The 20,282-nt window shown below is 43.9% G+C and overlaps 1 protein-coding gene across 2 annotated transcripts in view; it reads left to right on the forward strand.

The window, feature by feature from the left end:
- Positions 1–20,282, forward strand: part of ELP1 (elongator acetyltransferase complex subunit 1) — a 32,365-nt gene that overhangs the window by 445 nt on the left and 11,638 nt on the right. The window contains exons 2-24 of one of the 2 annotated variants that reach the window (XM_037372829.1): positions 1,211–1,363; positions 3,088–3,169; positions 5,144–5,224; positions 5,567–5,652; positions 6,843–6,942; positions 7,835–7,925; positions 8,406–8,529; positions 9,188–9,278; positions 9,754–9,984; positions 10,288–10,458; positions 11,040–11,139; positions 11,788–11,970; positions 12,764–12,870; positions 13,374–13,477; positions 14,305–14,358; positions 14,443–14,548; positions 15,192–15,304; positions 16,032–16,105; positions 16,727–16,805; positions 17,071–17,150; positions 18,044–18,184; positions 19,257–19,342; positions 19,900–20,048. In XM_037372829.1, coding sequence (XP_037228726.1) covers positions 1,211–1,363; positions 3,088–3,169; positions 5,144–5,224; positions 5,567–5,652; positions 6,843–6,942; positions 7,835–7,925; positions 8,406–8,529; positions 9,188–9,278; positions 9,754–9,984; positions 10,288–10,458; positions 11,040–11,139; positions 11,788–11,970; positions 12,764–12,870; positions 13,374–13,477; positions 14,305–14,358; positions 14,443–14,548; positions 15,192–15,304; positions 16,032–16,105; positions 16,727–16,805; positions 17,071–17,150; positions 18,044–18,184; positions 19,257–19,342; positions 19,900–20,048 — 2,586 coding nt within the window. The remainder of the gene's footprint in view (positions 1–1,210; positions 1,364–3,087; positions 3,170–5,143; positions 5,225–5,566; positions 5,653–6,842; positions 6,943–7,834; positions 7,926–8,405; positions 8,530–9,187; positions 9,279–9,753; positions 9,985–10,287; positions 10,459–11,039; positions 11,140–11,787; positions 11,971–12,763; positions 12,871–13,373; positions 13,478–14,304; positions 14,359–14,442; positions 14,549–15,191; positions 15,305–16,031; positions 16,106–16,726; positions 16,806–17,070; positions 17,151–18,043; positions 18,185–19,256; positions 19,343–19,899; positions 20,049–20,282) is intronic. The other variant, XM_037372830.1, reaches the window with a different exon arrangement.

Raw genomic sequence — 20,282 nt, forward strand, 5'->3', positions numbered from 1 at the left:
GCGTCCCGCTGTCCGTAGCGGTGGTGGCGGGGTTTTAGAGCCTCCTGCGGCTCCTTCCAGCGCCTGTCGCTGCCTCAGGGTGCCGGGGAAGCGGGCTCTGAGGCTGCGCGGTGATCTGGGTGGCTGAAGCAGTTTGCTGTGCTTTTAAAATGCTAAATCTGCCTCCAGGAGGGGGGTCGTGTTTGACGGGGGTCATTCCTGTGGTGATCTTCAGCCTAATCTGGCAAACGGAGACACAACTCGCAAAATAGAAGCAAACAGGCAAAGGGCTACTGAAGAGTACGTGAGGAAGCTTTTGACACCGTGCTGTAGGGAAAAAGCCCCAACATATCGCTAAAGAAAAAAAGTGCAGTTGAGCCATGAATTCCTGTTAGAACTGTTGCAGCGCCTTCTCTGGAAGCACCATGCAACTCTTGAGGCGTCTCCTTCAGTGTGTGCAGGTCTGAAGTTAGCTGACAGAATAACTTTTGGGCTTTCCTGGAATCTCATTTTTAAGAAAGAGTGTTTTCTGAAAATTCCATTGTGGTCTGTTTGTGAAGTCATATCAACTGAAATCTTTCTAGAATTAGAAAAAAACCAAACCTCTGAAGCCTATCTGAAGTTGCTAAGTATGTCAGCTTCCTTTTCTGTTTTGGCAGGGGGCATTACTTCTGGTCTTTATTACTGTGGGGTTTTTCCACATGACTGGATGTGTAAAACATTGATGCAGCTAAGCTAGAGACAGCTAGTTTAGCTAAAATTTTCTTGTTGTTCTGTGCTTGAATGCACATCCAAATGGTTTTCCTTTTAATTTCTTTATGCTGCGTCTGTAAAGTCTCAATGACCCTTTAAAAGTACTGGGACATCTACCCATTTACCTCTTAATGTTGACACTGTGTGAAGAAGTATTGAAAAAGGGGTTGAAAGATCAATGGCAAGACAAATTGGAGGTCATACTATTGCCATTTATTATTTGCTCCCTTATTTGAGTTTTCTTATTGTCTGTCTAGCACTCTTTAATGTAAGAAGACTTTCACAGTTTCCAGTGCTAAAGTGAAGATACATACTTGCACATCGTCTGTTCCCTGGTGCTATGTGCATAGTCACTTCTGCTGTGTAATGTTTTGTGCAGTTGCAGTACGGTGAAATATACTCATGGATGTTACTCTGTCATTTCTGAAAAAATCCCAGTGGTATGTACTTAATAAGTGATTGGCCTCTCTGTGTCAAGGTGACAAGAGAAGTTTCCTTGACTGCGGAGGGTTTCATGCCCAAGGATGGAAGTGGCTGCATCGTGGGTATTGAAGATCTTCCAGAGCAGGAGTGTGTGTGTGTTGCTACAGCAGCTGGAGACATCCTACTGTGCAATCTCAGCACAAAGCAGGTAACATGGCAGGAAGGACACAACAATACTGAGGGATTTCAAAAGGAAGGATGACACTTTTTAATTTCTTCAGGGGATGGTTGTATATTACATAGCTGTGATTAGTCTCCCTTTTCTGAACAGATGAGCTGATTTTTGTGGGAGCTTTGAGCAGGATTAAGGACGAAATACACACTCTGTAAAAGAACCAGAACTGAAATGGTGACTTCTCTGTCCACAGCCCTAGTAATGTATGTTTGCTCAGGGGTCTGTTGCATACACCCAGCAGCACATGCTCCACTAGACAGTCTTTCAGAAATAGGATATTGCTGAGACTAGGTACAGAATAAAGTAATCCATTCATAACTCATAGTGTAGCTACCTTGTTTATTATTATCGGTCAGTACAGAACATCATGCTGACATGCCTTAACTGAAGAGAGGATAAAATGTTGTGTGTTGTGATTTGAATAACATTTGGAATAAAAAGCCCTAGAAAACACCAAAGGGAAAGCAAAATATCTTAGCTGAGTAAACATGGCAGGAACTGAGATCCTTGCTTTCTCTTCCTTCCTCAGTGTCAGATGTGTACAATCTTCAGCAAGACTCTTGCATACCACAGCAGCACCCTCTGAAATCTGCATCAGCCCAACAGTGCAGGTGTAGGTAGGCATGAGATGGTAGTGGTCTGTCTGGGTTAGCTGTCAGATTGTGGTTATTTGCAGCTCACCTGTTTTTGTTCTTGTTTGGGTTTCATTTGCAGATACCACTTAAACAGACAATCAGCTGTACCTGAAAAATGCATCCCGTATTGCAACTTAAAACTTGTCATAAGGGAATAGAGTTTAACAAAAGATGTGGTACCTGAGAATTGTCTTGCAGTCTTTCTGGGTCAGAGTTGAGGTTTAACTTGAGATCCTTTATTTCAAGCCTTTTTGGCTTACTTTCTCAATTTTAAAGTTTTTCTGGTGCAATCTGAGCACCAAGAAAGAAGTCTTGAAGGTTACTGTGCTTGTTTTGAAACATTTTGCATGTGAGTGACAGTTACTGTGCCCACCAGTGCTCAGTCCCACTTTGTTTACCTGTAAAGATTGTGACACTGAAGCTTAATTCCTTGAATGGTATCATCTGGCTGTCTTATCACAATTGTTCTGTTCCGTGCCTTTCGCAAATCAGGGTAACAATGCATGACAGAAGTTCTCTGCTCACTGCTATTGCTTATATACTCACAATGGCCCAGTAAAACTGGCCCAGTTTTTCATGAACTTTGAAGTTAGTGCAGCTATATACAGTTATCAAGTTCAGCGCATGCAAGCTGGTCAGAGTTTTAATGGATATAGTGTCCCTTACCTGCCCATTGGAATTCTCTAGGAAAGAACTATTATGTCTGTGTTTTGTGATTTAAGTATGTTTACCAATGTAACCACAGACCTGATTCAGCAATACTAGTGTTAACTTTATACATACTGACATAAGACTGAGAGCTGCAGAGCAGAGCTCTTACTAAAACTGTGTATCGTGGAAAATCCTAATCTCTAGATTACCTGGGCTGTCATACGTAAACATTCTGGAACCATCTTTGAGTAGAAATGTTTGTTTTGTTTCGTTTAACACAAAGGGTAAAGTAAGACTTGTGACTTTTCTAAGCAGGAAGGGATTTCCCTGCCTTGGTGACTGATTGCTTTTCTGCTGGGATGGTGCTGCACTAGTATTCTGCACTTCTGTGATCTGATTTTGGTCTTGCAGGTGGAATGCGTTGGAAGTGTGGACAGTGGTCTGAGTACCATGAGCTGGAGTCCTGACCAAGAGCTTGTTTTGCTTGCAACAGGTATCAACAACAGCCTGTAAACTTTCTGCCTTTAGGAGTCAAATTATGGCCAAAATGTAAAACACAGTTAAGTTTAACATAGAAGAGACAAAATGCAAAGGTATGAAATTTGGACTCGGGCTTAGAGAAAAAACCCCACCTGATCCTATATGTGAGTTTCCATTTAATGATTCATGAGGTGCTTTGGTAGTCCAGGCAGAAGCTATTCAGACCCAAAAACCTGGGTTTTACAGAACCGTAATTAGTCTTTCAGACCTTCCAAGGAAGTATATTTAATCTTGCTTCTAAAACATAAAAGGCTTCTGCTTTATATCCCCATTTGATTTCTTAGTAAAAAAACCTACTTCTTATCCTTTTGTAGGAAATACACACGTCACAGGCTCACCTCGGCTACAGATGTGTCTCACCTAGCAAATAAAGTTAGCCTCAAGCAAAACAGAATCACAGAATGCTTGAGGTTGAAAGGAAGCTCTGGAGATCACTTATTGCAACCCCGTTGCTCAAAGCAGATTCTTTGATCAAGTCTAGATCAAGTCTAGATCAAGTCGCTGGGAACCATGCACAGTCAGGTTTTGGGTATCTTCAAGGACGGAGACCCCACAACCTCTGTGGGCATGCTGTTCCTGTCTGTGACCACCCTCACAGTAAAAATTTGGTTTATTGTGTTTTAATGGAATTTGCTGTATTTTAGTTTGTGCCCGTTGCCTTTTGTGCTGTCCTTAGCACCACTAACAGTCTGGCTCTGTCCTTCACTGTACCCCACCTTCCACATAAGAGATTTATACACACTGATGAGATTCCCCCTTAGTGTTCCCTCCAGAGCAGCCTGACTTCTCTCAGCCTGCCCTCATGTGACTGATTCTCCCAGCCATTAATCAACTGTGTGGCACTTTGCTGGACTTATGTCCTTGTCTGTCTTGTACTGGGGAACACAAAACTGGAGCTGCCATTGCACATATATCTTACCAGCACTGAACAGAGAAGGATCACCTCCCTCAACCTGCTGGCAACACTCCTAATGCAGCCCAGGATGCGGTTGGCCACCTGTGCAGCAAGGGTGTAGTTCTAGCTCATGTTCAACTTGGTGTCCCACAAGAAACACAGGCCACTTCTTTTGACAAGCTGCTCTCCAGCCTCTTGGCTCCCAATCTGTCCTAGTGCCTGAGATTATTATTTTCCAGGTGCAGGACCCGGCTTTTTCCCTTGCTGAGCTTTATGAGGTTCTTGACAGCCCATTTTGCCTATATGAAAAGGTCCCTGTGGACGGCAGCACAACCTTCTGGTGTACTTGCTACTCCTTCCAATTTTGTGTCATCTACAAACTTGCTGAGGGTCCCATCCTCCAGGTCATTAATGAAGATGTTAAACATTGGCTCTGGTGTCCAGGGGCATGCCACTGATGGAATTCCTCAAGCTGGAATTTTTGCCACTGATAGCAAGGTTTCGAGCTTGGCAGTTCAGCTGGATTTCAGTCCACTTCACTGTCACCTTATCCATCCTGTCCTTCATGAGGTTGTCTATGATGATGTTACGGCAGACAGTATCAAAAGCCATATTAGAATCAAGATAAATGACATCCAGTGGTCTCCCCGTGTCCACAAGTCAGTCACCTCATTGTGGAAGGCTATCAGGACATCAGGCACGATTTTCCCTTCATAAACCCGTGCCAGCTGCTCCCAATCACCTTGTCTTTCATATCTTGAGAGAAAATGTTTAACGGTGCCAGGTGCTTATTTTGAATGTGGAAAGAACTTTTTAAGGTTAGGCCAGGAAGCATGTTTTTGAAGAGAGAGACTTGAAAGTGTTCTGTTCCAGTTTGAGATTTTCTGCTTTGAAGGATGTGTTCTCTTCAGTATCATATAACCATTAGAAATATTTCTATATTCAAGTCCATGACACAACAATAGGAGAACATCAAGTTTTTATTTGCTGGAGATACCATTACCAATGCTGTATTTAACATCTGCCCTGCAGGTCAGCAAACACTCATCATGATGACAAGGGATTTTGAACCAATTACTGAGAAGCAGATCCACCAAGATGAGTTTGGGGAAGGTGAGAGGTGCACTGAAATGAAGTTGTTCAAACTGATGTCATTGGTGTGTTGTAAGCACATAGAAAGTAAAGAAAGGGAGCTGAGCACTTACTAGGGCCCAGGAGACGTTTTAGACTAATGCTGCTGGGCAGCTATGGGGGAACCCTAATATTTTACTTGTCAGTGTAAATTCAGGGAAGTTTCCTGAACTAGAGGACTTCCTGGGCTATGTGAATTTCCTGCAGGTTTTCAGAATTAAACATCAATGGAAGCTGTGGCTGTCTTGGAGCTGTGGTAGTGTTTACTACATGGTACAGGGTAGTGCTGTAAATCTTCCACTACAATGATTTTTTCTTTTTCAGGAAAGTTTGTTGCTCTTGGCTGGGGTAAAAAGGAAACACAGTTTCATGGATCAGAGGGAAAACAGGCAGCGCATCGCAAACAGACGGTATTGTACTCCTTCTTTTATGTTAGGTCCATGCTGTCTCTGGGAAAACATGTATAAAGGGAATTTCTGTTATTCCTGTGGTTCCAGCTTGCCAGCACCTTTCTGGTAGTTGTCCTCATAAGCTTCTTCTGTTTGTTTCTGTTATCTGAAATCCAGCGGGTTTGTCCTTCTCCTTATTCAAGCAGCAGCTGAGAGTACTTATGATTGTTTGTACAGAGCTGAAAGAAAGATTTGCAAGCACTAGTGCTTGCAGAGGTAAAGCCATATTTAAGAGTTGGTGGAACAGATTTTGCTGAATGTGTGCTATGTATTGAACTGTTCGTATGACCAAGAGAAATACCATGCTGTTTGGCTGAGAGGAGCAGAATTAGTAGTAGTTTGAGCTCCCAAAAGGCAAGAATAGAGGGGTTTGGGCTGCTGAGCATCGCCAGTCATGTGAGGCAGCTCCATGGACATACACATTTTGGCTCTTCGCTCCTTTGTCTAACACTTTTATCAGGTAGCTAAAACACTCCACTGTCTTTTAAGTTTCAAATTAAAACTGTCCTGCTGAAACCTGGCAGGCTGGAATATAGAGACATGAAATGTGGCCTGTTCCAGCTTTACTGTTAGTAGGAACGGGATGAGGCTAGGCTGTATCTGGGACAATGTGCCTAGTTTGACAAAGTTAAACCTTTCTTTGAACAACTGCCTCTTTATGTGCATTCTGTTTTGAGTTGTTTTTTTCCTGTGTTGTTCTGTGAAGAACCTGTTTGCTTGGAAGATCACTACTTCTCATCCCAGCTTCTGTCTTGCCATACAGACTGCCTGGATGGCATGCCTTTCTCCTTCCTAGGGGATGTGACTGCAGGCATCAGTCATGAACCCTGATTCACCCTTGGGTCCAGTTTATGCACAGCTGGTTTATAAGCAGAGACCCTGGTGGAGGGGAAGGATAGTGTGTGATCATGTGAATAAGACAGTCATATGCACTTGCAGGAGGAGCAGATTGGATTTACAGTTTTAATTGTAGGATTTCCTAAAATAACATTGAGTAATGAATTTTTAACTTTGCAGCCTTAAGATTTTTTTAATGGATTACTTTCATGCCAAGGCTCTTAAAAAAGCTGGCTTAGCAATACAGTCTGTTTAGACAAAACCAGCAGTTGCCTTCCCAATCTTTGATGCAACTTTCTTTTGTGTGACTTTAGGAAGTGTCACCTACTTCATCCTGGGATGACGGCAGGCTTCGGGTGACATGGAGAGGGGATGGGCAGTTTGTTGCAGTGAGTGCTGTCTGTCCAGAGACAGGTATGGGACCAAACTTCTTTGAAATGCCAATATGTGTCAGAGGCTTCTTAAGCAGAAACTAGGCAAGGCAAGAACTGGCTGGTGTTCATGGTCTCTTGGCCACTTGAAGCAAGGATGAGTTCGGCTAGGTAACTGCTCTAGTATCTGTTTTGGTGTTCTCAGAGGCATTGTACAGGCACATTCTTTTGAACACTTTCTTTGCCATTTGGTTTTCAGTCCAGTGAGAAGCGAGGAGAGGTTACTACTGGGTAGTTACTACCTGAACTCTTCATTCACCAGTGTTAAATCACTGCTTAAACCCTAAGCAGTCTCTGATGGGCTCCCAGTGCCAAATGGATGAATCTGTTTCGGTTGCCGTAGCCACTGTGCCTCATCCTAGCAGTCTGGCCTTGCACATCTTAGTTTAGGTACCGGTAATACTTTTCCCTAGGTTTTGCCCTAAAGCCAAAGAGATGATGAGCACATACATTTCTTGTAAGGCTGCAATTGTGTGACTTCCATGATAAATACTACCTAACAGTTTTAAATTTATTGGTCAACACATTGACCTGCATGAGACTGCACTGCCCTTAAGTAGTTTGGGTTTTTGCCTTCAGTACTTCAGATGAGAGAGGATCTTACACTTGATTTTCACATTTCTGTGGTGAAAGTTGGAGGGGAAAACAGCTATGACTGAGCCACACCAGACTGAAATTCTTACTAAGTTCCTTTAGAGTCACAGAGTTACTGTGGGAGAAGTGCCTGAGACAGAATTAAGTTTTTACCCCGAAGGTGTGCAAGAGAAAACTTTTTATTCATGTGCATCAAAATCTGCTCTCCTACTCATAAAATTAGAAAAGTCTCTTCCCAGTGCTTTCTTAGATGTTTGTCTCATTGCTCTCTCAACCTGTAGGTGCTCGGAAGGTCCGAGTATGGAACAGAGAGCTTGTGCTGCAGTCAACAAGTGAGCCTGTCTCAGGATTAGAACAAGCATTGTCCTGGAGGTAAGTAGCAAAGCAGTCTGCATGCTGGCCACAGTGTGTCGCTTTTTATTCCCTGGTCACAGTCTTTGGTCAACATCAATTTCATTTCTCCTATGTTTCTTTATTTTTCCCAAAACTCGCAGAAGGCTTCCTCCTGATCCAGCATGAAGAAGGGTAGCCCTTTACACCCTGAGAAACCTTGTACTTGCATTTCATGTGGGAAGAAGGGATAGATTCTTTGCAAAATCTCACTGTCAAGCAGGTTTGGACTCAACTGTATAAAGAGGAATATTACAGGTCCCTTTCCCAGTGCTGACATTTACTTGCTCACCTGACCATATCATGAGCCTTGGAAAATATCTGTGTTGGACCTATGACTTTGTCTGAACAGTGCTGCCCTTTTCTTCATGTCTCTGGAGAAAATGCAAGATGATTGGTGTTTTTAAAATGACAGCTAGTGATTAGGTGAACAATCACTTTTCATTTGGCTCTTTTTTTAAGGCCCTCTGGAAACCTGATAGCATCCACACAAGAAAAAAACAACAGCTATGATGTGGTTTTCTTTGAGAAGAACGGACTTCTTCATGGGGAGTTCACCCTCCCGTTCCAGAAAGGGCAGGTTAAAGTAAGTGCTGTGTCTGGGCTTTTATTATTAACTTATTTAATTGGAGTGTAATGGGGAGGAGGACTAGATCTTTTCCAGATTCTAGAAGGAAGTTTTTAACTTAACCCTTAGTGCTGGTCCTAATGGAAAAAAATTACCTGAAAAGAGAACAGTGAAGAAGCCTCTGGAGAATATGCAATGCTCTCTGCAGGCCCTTAATTCAGAGACAATACAGAGGGATTGTTCTGGTCTCGGTATACTTTCTACAAGGCAAATGCTTAAAAAACACTGTTCAGGATGTCAGCTGGTGCAAGAGTAAGGTGAAATACATTATTCCAAACAAGGGAAGTGAGAAAATACTGCTAGGGTGTACTTCAGTTTCTGTGTTTGGATGCCAAGAGGCCTTTTTGGCAGATGCTTCCTGAGCGCCAAGGAAAGCAAAGAGAACACTGCTGTCATTTTTGTAGTTGTATCACCTCTTCAGCTGTGTGGAACCACTGTGACAGGTTCTGCTTCAAGTGGGAGCTTTGCAGTACATGAGGGCTATGTTAGTATATTAATTCATGCACCTTACATTACTAAAAATAAGGAGCAACTCATGGTCTTGCAAATCAATTGCAAGCATACCCACCCTACACAGAAGCAACAGTATCACTAAGAGCTGTGTTTGTTTCTGCAGGTTAATGAACTGCTTTGGAATGCAGATTCTACAATCCTGGCTATATGGCTGGAAGACCTGAAGGTGGAAAACTCCAACCCAAACAGTTACGGTGAGATCACTGTGTGAGGCTCTGGCTCTTACACTTGCCTGCAGATGTGGTTGGCAGTGGGTATTCTCTGCAGGTTAGGAGGCAATGGGGAGGCTTACCTACAGCTTTGAGATGCATGTGCAGGTCAGGAAGAATTGATAGTTCAGCCTGAGCTCAAAGCATCTTCCAGGCTGCTATAACTGGATAACTGGAAGAGGTATTAATGGGATGCTAAAGGTGTGTGAGCCTCTGGTAAAACATGGGTACCTTTTCCCAAGGAGAGCTCAAAGAATTCTAGGACCGACTTTTGCACTAAGTCTGTTGTTAAGTTTTCTTATTGGGCTTTGCTGGGTGCTGTATGACACAGATTGGGTGCTGAAGGCTAGGATTATTATTTTCATTGCACTTAAGCCATCCCTAGAAGAGCAGTGGTGGTGGGGAGGGTTTGAGATGGATGTCAAGTAGCAGTCTGTAGTAACCATTTGTTTTTCTATAGTTCAGCTGTGGACCACAGGGAACTATCACTGGTACCTGAAGCAAAGTCTACATTTTGGTAGCTTGGAGAAGAATCAGTTGGTGTCGCTGCTGTGGGACCGAGAGAACCCATACAGACTGTATCTACTCTGCCAGGGTTGGCATTACCTCTTCTATGACTGGCATTGGACCACAGACCATGGGATGGGGGAGAACAGCCAGCATGTGGCAAATGTGGCTGTCATAGACGGAGGTAAGCAGTGAGACTGCTTTACAGCTGTAGGGTCAGAAGAGGTGGCGTAGTCTTTGGATGCAGTCTGGATGGGATTATTGGTAGTTCTTCTGTTAGCTCTTTTATCTACAAAGCTGATTATGAGGGACACCATGTAATTGATGGAAGCTTCAGAGGTGGTTCAATGGAGTTAACTGCTAAAAGCACGGCAACTGTATTTTCCTGTGACATTGTTCCTACTTTCAATTTTTCCTACTAACAAAAGCATCGCTGGCATTTGGACTGTGTTACAGCTGGTGGGTTTTTTCTCTTTTTATTCCACAGATAAAGTGCTTGTCACAGCATTCCGACATGCTGTGGTGCCTCCACCCATGTGTACCTATGAGCTCCAGCTCCAACAGGCTGTTAATCAGGTTGCATTTCACACAGATCCCAAACGTAGTGGAGACATGGCTGTCCTGGATGCTGATAACAAGATCTCTGTGTACAGATATGGTGAGAGCATGTTGCACTGTCTTGCTAAAGGCAGCCAGCCTTCTGTCCCTGACAGCAATACCCTGGGGGACTAGTAGGGTGATGGTCGCTTAAGCTTTTAGGAGTCAGGAGTGAGATGTATCTGGTTCAGCTATGTGCTGAAGCTCAGTTCTCTTATCTCCAGTAGTTTTGGTAGCAGAGGAGTATTTTGGTGGCGTGTTGGCTTTGTGAGAAGCCAGCATTCAGCGCATAAGCATATGTGGTTATGCTGCTAATATTCCCCAGCCCAGCTTTGGCTTGAGTAAAGTGCAGCAGGTGGTATCTTGTGTACTCTGTTTGGATGGCATGTTACTGATTAACACTGGAAATGTCTGAGAGCAGCTGCCTAGAGTGTATGTGAGGCAGCCAGCACTTCCCAAAGCAGTGCTGTATACAGTGTAATACTCAGTGTGCTGTGAGATGAGGCTGTTGTAGGGATGGTGTTTTCTGACTTTCATAGGAGTTTCCTGTAACATCTACTTTTTTATAAGAATGAAGATCGGGCGGGGGGGTCTGCTTTTTTGACAGAATCTCTAAACTCTGCTTTGTTCTGTGTTTGCTAGGGCAGAGCTTAGTGAATGACCCCACTGTCAGATTTGGAGCTGTGGGTGGAAGTGGATTTAAAACAGCTATGGAAACACCATATCTGGATAAAACCTACAGGTAATGTAGAACTAGTACACTGTAACAGTAGTGTCTGGCTGGATGTTTTAGAGGTCACCCCTCTGACCAGTTGTCTCAAGATTCTGAAGAGGTTGTCAGATAAAGGGGTTTCATTGTGCTGACACTGTGGCTGCAACTAGTGCTAAGGACTGGACGACACAGTGGGCAGTTTATCTTGAGAAGTGCCTTTGAATGAGGTCTTGGTCCTGATAGCCTTTACTGTGCCTGGTGCTCTTGGCATTGTGGTGTTGGATTTTGTGCTCCTCCCAGAGCGAAAGGAATGGCTGTGCAGTGCCCAGGCCCATGATCATGGCACACTGAGTGACAGAGTTGCTTGTGTGGCATAGGAACAATAACAAAATAAAAAACCCCCACCCTGTTCTGTAGTTGTTCCTATACACAGTTGGCATGGGAGCAGTACTGCCTGGGAAAAACAAATGGTGCTCCCTGGGTCTCATCCTTCGTCACCAGCCCAGCCTGTGGCAGAATTCATGCTTTGGGTGACTGTGTTTGTGCACTGGAGCCCTCCTAGCCAGGCTGTGTGTCTGAAGAGCCAGGCTGTGCCTAAGACCACCTTTGCCTCTCCCATGAGGTGGCCTACTGAAATCAGATTTTATTTGCTTCCCAGTCTCTTTTATTTTGTGACAGAGTTGATGTGGGCAGCGACTACAACGAAGTGATGAATCCTCTGGGACTGCGATTTCTCACCTGGCTGCCAGATGACAGCTTCCTGGTGGTTGGTCAGGGTCAGCATACTGCTCAGTCTGTCCTTCATCATCTGACTGCAGTGCCTCATGGGGCTGGAGCCAAAGAAGAGTGCCTGAATTTAAGGTACAGAGATCAGTCAGTTGTGGGTGAAGTCTGACAACCCCTCTGGACAGTGCCTAGAAGGAATTCATGTCTCTCAGTAGACATGCAGCCTGGAGTTTGTGGGTTGGGGAAATTGCTGTCTTCCTGCAGGAGAATCAGACAGCTCACGAACCTGCCAACTGGTCAGCACCTGCCTGTAATCCTAGTGCCTACATGCAGCCTGACAAGACAGTATATGCTACATTGCCTGTGTCAGTACAGGATGTCTCTGTTCCTCTGAATTCCAGGCGCTCAAGGGAACTGCATTCCTCCATTCTACCCTTTGTCCACCATTATCAATGTCCAGAAGGGGACTGGTAGTGCTTGTTACTCCATCTTCTTCTCACCTGCTGGGCTTTGTGGGATCAGTTCAACTAGAACCAGATCACAAAAGAAAGCCAGCTGGCATACAGAAATCTGCTTCCCAAAGGGATCCTGAGAGTTGCTTTCTGTAGCACTCACACAGCAAAGACAGGCTGATTTGCATATGAACTGTAGATTAGAACAAAAGAAGTGTGGGCTTTGCTGTGTGTCTTAAGTGTGCAGTGACTAGCACAGTTACGCAAATGACTGTTGGTTGGAGTTGCTGGTGTTCTGTGGTGCCAGTATCAGCTGACTTAGGTGTGAAAAGACTGCAGAAAATCCTTATGTGAGCAAGGTATCCCTCCATGCTGGAGGTGCGCATCCGTCCATCTGGCCACAAGAAATGCAGGCTCTAGGTTTTAAAGTGTATCTCCTGTGGCTGATGTTCTCTGTCTTCTGTGTCTTGCTTCAGGATGTCTGTGCCTGTACATGGAGAAGTGATCAGCCTGTGCTGCAGTCCAGTGACCAAAACTGTAGCTCTCCAGCTGGCTGATGGACAGATCCTGAAATACCTGTGGGGTAAGCTGGGCCCTATTAAAGTACCTGGTCTGAGACGTAGTTATTGGAGATTTCTGAAAAGGTTTAATGAGATGATTTGTCTTTCAGGGATACGGGTGACTCTTGCTGGTAGTTGGTTCTGCTTTTCATGCTCCCTCTGTTCCCAGAAATGGGCCAAAATTAGTGATTTGTGTCAAGAAGTTGTTCATGTTGTTGAGAATGGTAGTTCAGGCTTTATGGTTTGAAAAGATGATGACTGGTTTAGTGATTTCAGAAGTGCTGACTGACTGCCACATCCTCAGCACTTCTCTTTTGTTCCACAGTGGAATAAATGTGCTGCTGAGCCCCTAGAAGCTACCACCTTCTTGTTTGCTATGTCCTGGACTTCTGTGTCAGCGTTCCTCTTCTCTGTCAGATAGCGTAGCTTATTGCCAGCTCTAGTTTTCTTGAAATACATGTCATGTGGTTGTAATGTCTGAATCTTTGACTGGCTGGAAAACGGTTTGATCTTCTTTGCTCTTTAGAGGCTTCTGTTCCAGTCCTTCAGCCCTGGCAAACTAGCAGTGGCTCTGCGGTTTGGTTCCCCTACCCTTGCATGCAGACTTCTATCACAAGGATCAGTGATGAAGTAAGTAAGACTGTGAGAGATAAAATTCCCTACTCTGTTGTTCTCTGTATCAGTTGTGCACAATGATCCTCTGCCCAGGGTCCAATGATACTTCTTAATGGCATTCTTCATAAGGCCCTATACAGAGCTGAGAGCATATATTCCCTTGTCTTCTAGAGCATTTCTGATGGCTTGCAGTTAACACCCTATCTCCTCATTCTATGAATACAATGAAGAATGTCATTGAAGAGTGAAAAATTTCAGATTTAAAATTTCCAGCAGTCACTGCCCTAGTCTTCTTTTAAAGTAGCTTTTTGCTCTGTTTTATCTGAACTTACCCTATTAACAAATATGGCTTGCATTGGGTTACTGCAGATCTCCTACTTCTGATGTTCCCTGTTGGTGATGGCTTCTTGGTAGTTACAACAGCTTAAGGAATGACAAGCTATTTTTCTGGTAGTTTCACGGTTTCTTTCCTTCAGCATACATCCAGGTGAATGCAGTATGGAGTTGCTTTGCTCTGCTCTGTACTATGGTTTTCGTCTGGTATCTTGGACCAGACACTGCTGAATAGAAAACTAAATTTCTGATTCTATTTTGTTACTGTGCAGTTTCTGTTACAGGGTAGACCAAGCTGGGTTTCCAGCCAGAAGTGTGTAAAGACTCTTAAGTAAAGCCCTGCTGGTATAGAGGTTGCTTGACTTCTTGTCCAGCTTCTCCAAGTAATTCATGTGAGATACTGAGTACCTAATTATAAGGTACTTCAATCCAGTGCTAGTCAGTGTTGTGAAACACGTTGAAGGCTGTGAACTCTGATAGCTTATACTTGTCATCCTTTTTATTCACAGGAGGTGATCTTGGGCCTCACAGATCGATGCCGGTTTTTTGTTAATGATGTTGAGGTACCAAAGTTTTTGCCCCTCCTTTTCCTCTGCCAAAGACAACTTTCCTGTCCCACTGTGATAAACTTCATCATTTTCCTACAGGTCGCTTCCAACATCACCTCATTTGCAACATGCAATGAGTTTTTGTTGGTGACAACCAACTCCCACACCTGTCATTGCTTCTGCTTGAAGAACACATCAGTGAAAGGTAAGTGCCAGCTCTGGCTGCCTGCTGCTGGCAGCTCATGGCCATTTTCTTGTAACCACAAGATGATCCCATTTTTCACATCTAAACCTGCTGTATTGAGTCACTTAAGAGATGGAGGAAGAGAGCTGTTTTCAGAAATCTGTCAGAGAGCAAGGAGCATGGGGAACTGACTTTGTGTATCACATGCTCCCTCCAGGGAGCAGGATTTGTCCTGTAGTTGTCTTTTCACTGTTTTCAGTAGCTTAGCCCTGCATTCTCTCCCATCCCTCCACATCCAAAACCAGAAAGGGCCATGTGCTGTTTGAGGGTGTGTGGTAGAGAAGGGATTCTGGTGGCATCTGGCTATGAGAGGTATGAGGACCCTGGGAAAGGCGGGATAAGAACTTACTAGTCCCTCACACCTTTCAGCACTTCTTTCATCTGCTCTGTTGACCTTTTGTGATCTCGTTGTGCAGAGGCCATGTCTCTACTTTGTGTACAGCAGTGCTTAGCACTAAGAGGTCCTCTTCCTTTCTGGAACTGTTGAAGATCACTGCTGTTGACTCGGTTGGTCCAGTATGACTTTTCAGGGCCACATAGGAAAGCCTGACTCGGGCACTGTGCTGTGGCGTGCCATGTGTGCTGATAAATATGCTGTCTTCAGCCCTTCAGGCCGGTCTGAGCAGTGCTGCACCCAACAGTGAGACCCTGTGCAAGGTGGAGCGAGGTTCGCGTATCGTCACCGTTGTGCCCCAGGACACAAAGGTCATACTGCAGGTCAGTGTCTGCTGTCAGGGGATGTAGGGGGGCCATCTTGGTGGGCAGCTGGCCAACCTGCAAGCAATGTGTGTACTGCTGCAAAGCTGCTTCCCTGTACTGCTGCAGCACAGCACCTCACAAATCTCCAGCTGCCTGGGTGGATGCGGAGGGATTTTGAGCGTGCCTGTGGGAGTTGGTTCAGCGCAGGCAGCTGGGTGTGTACAGAGGGAAGGGCTGTTCAGATTCCTAATGGCTGAGGTAGCGTAGTGCTACATATTGTGGCCTCTCACAGTGAATCTCAGACTCACCTCTTACTACTTGCTGTATTTGCTACCAGCCTTCCATTAGCCTTGGCGTAAAAGCTAAGCTTTTGTGAAGTGCTGAGCTCCCTCTTCTGAACCAACAGAGATTCACAGAATGGAGGAGGCTGTCATTTGAAAGGCACCTCCTGGAGGTGTGCAGCCCAACATCTTCCTCAAAGCAGGGCTCTGAAAGCTTGATCAGATTGCTCTGGGTCTTGCTGGTTGAGTGGAGTCCAGCCTCCTGAGAAAGGAATGGTTTTGAGCTGAGAGAATTTCTGGATATTTTTCCGCAGTTGCTGAAATTGCACGTCCTTTGAAGTGAGCAAATAGGCTCATGCACGTGCAAGTAGCAGACAGGCCTAGAAAATGGGCCAGTCCTCATTTTGCCTTCAGTGTAGGCAGAGTAACTACAAATAAAAAATTGTGTGAATCTTGCATTATAGATGCCAAGAGGAAATCTGGAGACTATTCACCACCGAGCTCTGGTTCTTGCCCAGATTCGGAAGTGGCTAGACAGGTAAATGTCGCTGGTGTATTCTGGTCTTCCCTCCCTCAGTCTGAGCTGTTGGAGGCTGGCTGGGCTAGTTCTTTTGTGCTGGAGAACAAGGGGAGGCTAAACTCAAAGGAATTTGTTAGTGTGAATGAAACTGTTTCTGGGGCTACCAGCTAGAAGCCCAGCTTTCAGCAGTCCAAGCTGCCCCTCACTTCACCGCTGAAGGGTTTATGTGTGCTGAGACTGTGTGGGTGGGAGAAATCTTCAATTGCTCCATTTTCCAGACATCTCAATCACTTGAAGCTTGCTGGTTTTTGTATTTCATTTGTTCAATCGATTTACATTAAAGTTTTCTGCAACACAAGTTGGTCCATTAGATTAAAATTTAGTTCTCTGTTTTAAGAGAAGAAAATAATGCATGGCCTGTATTGCTTCCTCAACCTGGTATGCTGGACTGTCCCACAGCAGAGGCTGGCAATGAACAAGACTGAGCTTGCACATTTTTTCTGAAAGGCAATCTATACAGTTTAGTGCCTAGGATATTCCCTTCCCAGGGGGTCTGTGCTTACCTGTAGTCGGTTGCCTTTGTTTGCAAATACTGTACCTATCACTATGTAAACTGTCCCACTTGATTCATTCCTCCAGGCTTATGTTCAAGGAAGCTTTTCAATGTATGAGGAAGCTGCGAATCAACCTCAATCTTCTCTATGACCACAACCCCAAGGCAAGTATGCCCACTTTTGTTGCGTTATTTTCCATATCCACCTAGCCTGGAATCCATTGAAATTGGACAGTGGGCTTAAAAGAGTAGGTGGTGCTGTCGGTTCTGCTTTGAGCAGAGGTGGCTGCTCTGCAGTGCTGCATCCTCTGCACACAGATCATATTTAGCATCTCTTCATCTTGTACATTCAGAGAAGGTCTTTGAATTAGTTCTTGTCCTTAATGTACTTACTCAGAATAACAGTAGTAGTACTTTCTGTTCATTTCAGGTATTTCTGGAAAATGCAGAAACCTTTATCAAGCAAATAGATTCTGTGAACTATATCAACTTGTTTTTCACAGAACTGAAGTGAGTATAATCTGTATATGGAAGCATACGTGTAATCAGTGGTGGTACATTATTTTGTCAAAATATTGGCAGCTCTTCAGCGTGCTTGCAAGGAGTCAGAAAACTGGCATGTTGGGTCATCAAGACTCAAGTAAGCTCAGTAGTTTCAGAGACTGTCAGTGTGTCTTGTTGGGAATTCCAGCGTGCAGGCACCTATTAGACCTTTCCAGCAAGGGATTAGTACATCATCTGACTGCTTTTACTTGTCTTCTGGTTTGCTGTACAGGGATAAATGTGAACAGAGAAATTGTTCCCTCATAAAGTAGCAAGACAGCACTGCTTATCTGAAGCCTTGAGGCTAAGGTACTTGCTTAGATTCCCAATTTAGGTCCCCTGACCTCTTTCTCAAAGGTTGAGTGACAAGAGGCTTTATGGCCTTGGTAGCTTCAGGACTTCCCAAGCTTGATGAGGTAAGTAATTGTTTAGGAACTGGAGCTATCACTTAGCTGTTCTGTTTTATTTCTAAATTTTGACCTGACCTTAAATCTTAGTCTAGAAATAAAAGCAAATGGCTTAATTTTCAGAAGTGCTGTGAGCTCAGCATCTCAGTAATGAATTAAGTAGAACAACTGTATCTTGAAAAGTTTTGTCTTCTGATTATTTGTACAGCTAAAGTAGTTGCTCTGACCAGTTCTTTTCAATGCCTGTTTTGGCTGAGAATCAGTTGGGGTGGACGCAAGACACTGGAGAACTTCCTAGTAGTGTGGCAGGTTGTGTATCAGTACTGAATGACATATGAGCTACATTGTTGAGTAGTTATTTTCTGCATATATTTGTGTTTCTTAATGTTCTTTTCTTTGTGCTGGGCTGTGTGATGGACCATGCTGGTATTCATGGCATCTCTTTTTATTTAGAGAAGAAGATTTCACAAAGACTATGTACCCATCTCTGAATGGTAGCAGTAATGCTCAACCACGCCAACATCCTGATCAGAAAAAAATAAACCTCATTTGTGATGTGATGAGAGTTGCCATGGAACACATTGACCCTCAAAAGTGAGCATCTTCTTATTTTCTCATTGCAGAAGGTGAAGCTGCCCTTAACATCAGTTATTTTGCTTCAGGGCCTCTGACGTGAGCCTGTGCTCCACAAAGCTTACACCACCATACCTTTCCTCTGCTGAGGATGCTGTCCTGAAAACCACAACATCCAATGAGCACAACTTTTTACTACAAGAATTAAACTAGTAGGTGCAGGATGCTTACGAGAGTTTAAGAAATACACTCAATTTAGGAGCCATCTGTGTGGTGTAGGGGACAGAGAGACATGGGCAAGATTGTCATCTCAAGGAGATGCTGTCTTTTTGGAGCAGCTGGTCTTTCAGAAAGTTCTCAGCTGTTCCATTTTGAGACTGAATTACTTCTGTAAATCTTCTGCATATTTGTGAATTAGTACTTTTTTATTAACCATCTGCCTTGGATGAATCAACAGCGGACAAGGATAAAGTGTGGGAAAACAGGATAATAATAGTGGTTAGTGAAGCAGTGTTAAACCATTGGCAGCTTGTATGTGAAACAGTGGATAGAGGGGCAACAGTGTGTTGCTGCTGAACCCTGAAAACTTGCACAGTTTTCAGCAAACTATTTTGGAAAACAAAGCATCCCCTTGGCTGGGAAAGCTGTTTTGAAATAGTACCTGTGCAATGTATGAAAGTGGAAATAATCTAGAAAGCTTTTATCTTATAAAAAGACCATTTTCATGCCAAATTTCAATTGGAAAACTGTGTCCAGCTACCTGAGCTTTCAGAGAGAGGTGTTCTCTCTCCATTATGCTGGCTGGCATGGTAAGGAAGCTCGTTCTGCTGAGAACACACCTCCAGTCTTGTGACATGTTTGGGAAGACATGTTGAGTAGGGAAAACCTTTGTGGTATATTCCGTTCTCTTCCCATTTTTCCTGCCATTCTGTAAAAAGATAGACATACCTGAGTAGGGTTTTTTTGTTTGTTTTGGGGTTTTTTTTAATGAAATGTAAGCTAGAACTTGCACAAACTGTGCTAAAATAGGAATGAGCAGTGTTTCTGCCTTCTCACTTTTTCATTTGCTGTTGTTTTGGTTTTTTTTCTTCAGATACTGCTTATCAATACTGACAGCACATGTAAAAAAAAGTCCTCCAGAACTGGAAATTGCTCTCCAGAAGGTTCATGATCTTCGAGGTTTTGTATCTGGAACTCAAAAGTTTTGAAAATGGGGTGGTTTGCAGGAGCTTTCATTGTTAACATGGTTCACCCTGAAAACTATTTTAAAGGTGGCTGTTCATGGAGTCAGAAAAATGTGCTTGAAACTAGCTGTATGTTAATGCAGCAACATATCTGCTGTAAGATACACTGCTGTACATGCCCTCAACTCATCCTTTTATCTAGGTGTGTCAGCAGATGGCCCAGAGTTGGAGCTGTTTTCTCTTTCCAGTCAGAACTCTGGTTCCCCAGCATGGAATAGGAGGTTCCCATTCTGGGTCCTGATATCTTAAACTGGCAAATTTTGCTTTTACTCTGTGCTGATATTTCTGACTTGCTAAGTATGCAACAAGTGACAAGTTACTATGCTTGAGCTGGTCCTTGAAGTAGCCTAGGAAATGCAAAGTAACCCCTCTTGGAAGATTGCATAAGCCTTTAGTTTGATGGTCCCTATCTGGTGTCAAGGATGTGTTTGATAATACGTCCTCCCTCAGAGCAGGGTTCCACTGCTGATTGTACACTTTATCTTGTTACAGAAAGCATTGCTCAAGATGTCAAAGCTGTGAGTGCAGAAGAAGCACTGAAGTACCTGCTTTTCCTTGTGGATGTCAATGAATTGTATGATTATTCCTTGGGGACATATGACTTTGACTTAGTCATCATGGTGGCAGAAAAGTCTCAAAAGGTCTTGGCTTATAGTTCCAGCCAGGGAACTATTTTTCTGCTTTCCCAAAGGTTCTTTGTAGTCTGCAGATCAGCCCACATGTTTTATTAGTCACAGCTCTCTACCCAGGCAGGATTCAGTTGCTCAGAAGTGCTGTGTGTGCTTGGGATGATGCTGGGATCATGTCTCTACATCCATTAATATTTCTTTAGCAAATTAGTACTTCTGCTCAGGGTGAAATAGAGCTCTTCTAGA

Source organism: Falco rusticolus, chromosome Z (genome assembly GCF_015220075.1).
Source record: "Falco rusticolus isolate bFalRus1 chromosome Z, bFalRus1.pri, whole genome shotgun sequence".
NCBI classification, from domain to species: domain Eukaryota; kingdom Metazoa; phylum Chordata; class Aves; order Falconiformes; family Falconidae; genus Falco; species Falco rusticolus.